Below are 4,847 nucleotides of genomic sequence, written 5' to 3' on the forward strand. Positions count from 1 at the left end.
CAGACCAATATGTATGCTTTTATTTACTTGATAATCTGCCCCTCCAGTGAGGTGTTTTTCCTTGGATTGAGTCTTGAACCTTAGAAACAGACGAGTTCAATTTGTGGAGAAAACTGAAATTGTTAACAAACAAACAAATATTTTTTTTTTTCATAAATAGGACATCACTACATCTCTCATGAACATGCCAAGGACAGCTAGAGAGGATGTCATCATTTTCAGTGAATAATTACTTAAATCTCAACCTGTTTCTCTCACAAAGCTCTCCTATGGCCAAGAATATAGTGCAGTGATCATATGGACTGCTTTTGTGATATCTTTAAATATCCCCAGTCATTGTAACTGTATGTTACAGAGCGACCAGTGTTCAGAATTTCTCCATTTGTGCTTTATGCAAGAAAGACAGTCATACAGGTTTGGAGTCATGTACGAGTCAGTAGGTGATGACAGAATTTTCATGTTTTTTAATGAACTGTCCCTTTCAATAAATAGCGGCATTTAAAAACTAAAAATTTAAATTAATACACATTAAACATGAATACAAAATATTGCACATTATGCATGTAATACCTCAGCATGTGAACTTGAATGATCCATTGATATTACTCTTAATTGTATGCCCATCAGTACAATGGCTAGTCCTGCAGTTACGGCACTGACCACATTCATTCCAAGAGAGGCTTTCACCTGCAGGAACAGAATGTACTAATTTCATAAAATTACTCAAAGAACAGATCACTGAAAAGGCTTGCATTATTACTTTTAAGCATAAAATCTAGAATTATATCATATCTGAGCAAACAAGGGGGGTTGTAACATTGTAACAGACTGAGGGCAAGACAGGAGGTGAACTCAAACGCAGGATTTACTTAACAACAAGGGGAGACAACTACAAGGAATGACAGATAAGTATCCAAAGCAGTGAAGGGTGAACACTGTGATTGTGATGATGATGATGATGATGATGATGAGGGAGAAACTGTGACAAACATAACTTTCCCCATTTACTTCTACTGGACACATAAAGAGTGCACAAATGGGACAATGTACAGCTGCCACTGACAATTGTGACAATTGTGACACAGACATTTTTAAAATTGTTAGCCAATGGTTTTTTGTATTCATTCATTTTTCTTGTTTGCTTTGTTTCTTTTAGAATAAAATAATGAAAAATGTTTCTTTTAGAATAAAATGTATTTTTATAAATGGGGACTGTTATAAAAATATGTTTGAAGTATAATTGATTTCTGATTCAAATCTGATGCATGCACAAAATTGAATCAGATGTCCATGTTTTCAGTACAATACAGTAAACAACAGTACGCTTTGTATGTGACTAATTTACACAGGAATTAAAAAAATATATTTTAAAAACTTAAATATGGAGCAAAAAGTGTGGGGAAAACATATCCAAGTTTGACATAAATAGGGCAAGAATGAATTACAGATGTTAAATCAAAAAGTGTTACAACCATCCCAGCCTTTCAGGTGATGCAAAATCAGTACTTTCAGAAACAATGTGACAAAATAATATTTAAAATGTGCTAAAATTGGTGGGTGATCCTGTATGTACATACCACACACGGATTAAGTTTTTTCTGCGCAGCAACAGACAGAGAGCCAGCACTGATGTACTGAGAAAGAAACACAGGAATTTAATTCTGGAAAATAAAATTAAAAGGGAAATAAGACAAAACCATGAAATGAAACTTACAATGAAAGATCCCCAGTAGGTGATGCCACTATAGACAACAATAGCAGAGTATTTGTAGAAATTTGTGGTGTGTAGAATACCAAGTAAGAAGACCATCACTCCAATCATTATCTGTACAGTCTAGAGAGCAGATATAGGTTAGATGTTTCATTCACGATCGCATAAAATGTATGTTATGATACACAAAAATAGAAGATGTATCAATGTTTATTGTACACAGACTAAATTGAATTAAATATTATATTATAATATTGTATTAAATATTAGAGATTTCTTTCATTTTAAACAATCTTGAGGAAATTGAATAATAAGAAAATTCCCCAAACCATATATCATTATAATTCATCACAAAATGCATTACCCCCAGTGCCTTTGGTTGTGCTTTTAAAAATCCTTTAAGAGTTGTATTGAGATTTGTTCCTCTGGCCTGCTGTCCATCAACAAAAATAACGCTGTCTTTTGCCTCCTGTGGATTTATTTGGATGACAACTGTAGTTTTGTCAGTAGAGATGACCTTGCATCTTTCCATTTTAGACAAGTTTTGGATTTCACCTGTAATAAGTATGTTGATGTTTTTCAAGTTCATTAAGAAGTGTGAACAGAAGAAGTTGTGTCTATTTAAAAAAAGACAAAAAGATATGTGCTTCGCATCGATTTTTTATATTCTTTTTTGTGTTCCTGATATATACATAAACCTCTGTTAAAACATCGCTATTCAAATTCATATACTATACCAGGGGTGGCGAACGTCGGTCCTGGAGAGCCGCAGCCCTGCAGAGTTTTGCTTCAACCCTAATCAAACACACCTGAACAAGCTAATCAAGGTCTGAAGGGTTACTAGAAAGCTACAGGCAGGGGAGTTTTAATTAGGGTTGGAGCTGAACTCTACTCTGCAGGGCTGCGGCTCTTCAGGACCGGAGTTCGCCACTGCTGTACTATACATATGATAATCATTTTATTAAATTTTTATGAGCCTTTGGATGTCTTTGGAGTTCTTTTGATGGTTTTGTAGCCTAATATCCAACATTTAAATGGAGTTTATAGTATCAAGGAATAAATGAGCAAGAACATACACTAAAACAATAATATTAGTCAAAATGTTAATTTAATTTATGTATCAAAATTGAAACAGACAATATAACAAAATAATAAAAAAAGAACATGAATGTTAATTCATAAAATATTTTACCTGAAATGAGATTTGTTGACATCTGATAGATCTTTTGACGTATCTTTGTGTGTGTGTGTGTGTGTGTGTGTGTGTGTGGACTCTTTGAAGAACAGTTGGGAGGGGCTAGAAAGTTTCTGTTGATGGCCAGCACCTTCCTAATACAAAGCACTTTACATATAAATGAAAAATAAACAATGCAGAATGTTTCTCTGTCCCTCTAAATTGAAAATACATTAACATTTTAATACTACTACTACTGCTACTACTACTAATAATAATAATAGTAACAACAACAACAACAAACAACAATATAATAGTTAAATTGTCAAAATAGGAAATAATAATTTAAAACATTTAAAATGTACGCTCTGTAATCAGTGTGTGCTGGCATCTTTGTCTCAGCAAAGCAGAATTATGAATGTTTCTATGCTGGGTGTTACTATTGGCTTGTGCATGGGAGGCCAGGACCACCACTAATTTCAGTAATTATGCCTAAAAATATTTAGAGGTACCTACTTTTTCTGTCACTAATTACATTAATACATAATGATTATTGGTGGGGTTTCACTGCAAAACAACACAAAAAATGTTGCAAATATTGCAATTGAGAAAAGCCGCAGTAAATTCAACCATTTTGGTTCACAAAAGTCCTTTTGAGACCATGACCTCATTTAACCTAATTAGACATTACAAATGTCATTTTGGTCTGTTTTCTAAAACTGATGATCAACCTTTCAAAGAACAACAGCTCATGTTTCTATGTTCAAAACATTTAAAATGATTCATAATTTTTATATTTTAGGCACAACGAGGAACTTAGTCCACAGTAGACTCATCATCAGCGCTTTTAATTATAACAACAGCCACATGCCATATAAAGACTATTTAATACACCATATTACAATAAACAAAGCTGTAAGGAGAGCTTCCAAGATCTGCACAGAACAGAAATCTAGCCTTCCTGCAGCTCAGTATAGCTTGGCACTATCTATGCAGGTCATGGGTTTAAATTCTCTAGAAATGCAGGAACTGATAATAGTGTTTACCTTGATGTAAGTCACTACAAGCTTATCCGACTACAGCAGACTGCTCTAGTGTCACACCAATCAGGTTGAATGTGGTTTATCATGGAACATTTGTGTTTGACTTATATTGCCTTTTCAGTTTGCTAGCTTTACCTTTGCTGTTTTGGGTGATGTGAGATATTTATCTTTAAAGCCACATTAATAATGACCAAATTGGAATCTTTTGAAAAACAAGCAAAAGACATGTGAGCAACATACATGCCATATCAAAACCATTTACTCTGTTTACTGAAAAATTGGTCAGATTGAAAGATGATGCAGATGATGAATTGAACACAAACCACAAACGCTTACCATTGACAGAAGTGTGTGTGTGTGGTCCAGGTATTCTCTACGTCGTGGGGACCAAATGTCCCTACAAGGATAGTAAAAACAGAAAGTAAGTTGGCCGTCTAGTGCTTGCTCATAACAAAAAGTGTAGTTTTAATTATTTTTATACAACTTGCTAAGTCAGTGATAGACATAAATCAAAAGGACATTTCTACTGCTCCATTCATTCATGAGCCTTCAGTTTGTTCTCTCCTGGATCCACATATTCTACTAGTCATAGTGAATTCAGGAGAGTTCAGAATAAATCAAATATAACATTTTATTTGTCAGGTAAGAATGTATCATGCCAATTACATAATAAACAATGAGAATTCAGCTCAGAGTGATACATACATAACATCAGTTGCTCAAAGATAAATCTAAGAGTGGAAGATGCATACCTGACAGCATAGGGACACAGCAGCATGTGAGTGTTCTGGATGCTCCAGTGATCTAAGTTACACTTCTAAGTTACTTTACTTCTAAGTTTCTCATAATAAAAGTGACTGCTGTCAGGGGGCTTGTGGATAATTGAAGAAGCATTTGAGCAATCACCAGGGTCAATCAC

The 4,847-nt window shown here is 34.3% G+C and overlaps 1 protein-coding gene across 1 annotated transcript; it reads right to left on the reverse strand.

Moving 5' to 3' along the window:
* Window positions 1-481: 481 nt before the first annotated feature.
* On the reverse strand, window positions 482-2,243 carry LOC107693818 (membrane-spanning 4-domains subfamily A member 4A-like). The gene is made up of 5 exons (XM_016493341.1): window positions 2,076-2,243; window positions 1,715-1,834; window positions 1,578-1,634; window positions 571-687; window positions 482-505 (listed from the first exon to the last, which is right to left on the reverse strand). The coding sequence occupies exons 1-5, from the start codon at window positions 2,241-2,243 to the stop codon at window positions 482-484; spliced, it is 486 nt and encodes a 161-aa protein (XP_016348827.1).
* Between the last annotated feature and the right edge of the window lie 2,604 nt (window positions 2,244-4,847).

This window comes from Sinocyclocheilus anshuiensis, unplaced genomic scaffold (genome assembly GCF_001515605.1).
Source record: "Sinocyclocheilus anshuiensis isolate Anshui unplaced genomic scaffold, SAMN03320099.WGS_v1.1 scaffold1392, whole genome shotgun sequence".
NCBI lineage: Eukaryota > Metazoa > Chordata > Actinopteri > Cypriniformes > Cyprinidae > Sinocyclocheilus > Sinocyclocheilus anshuiensis.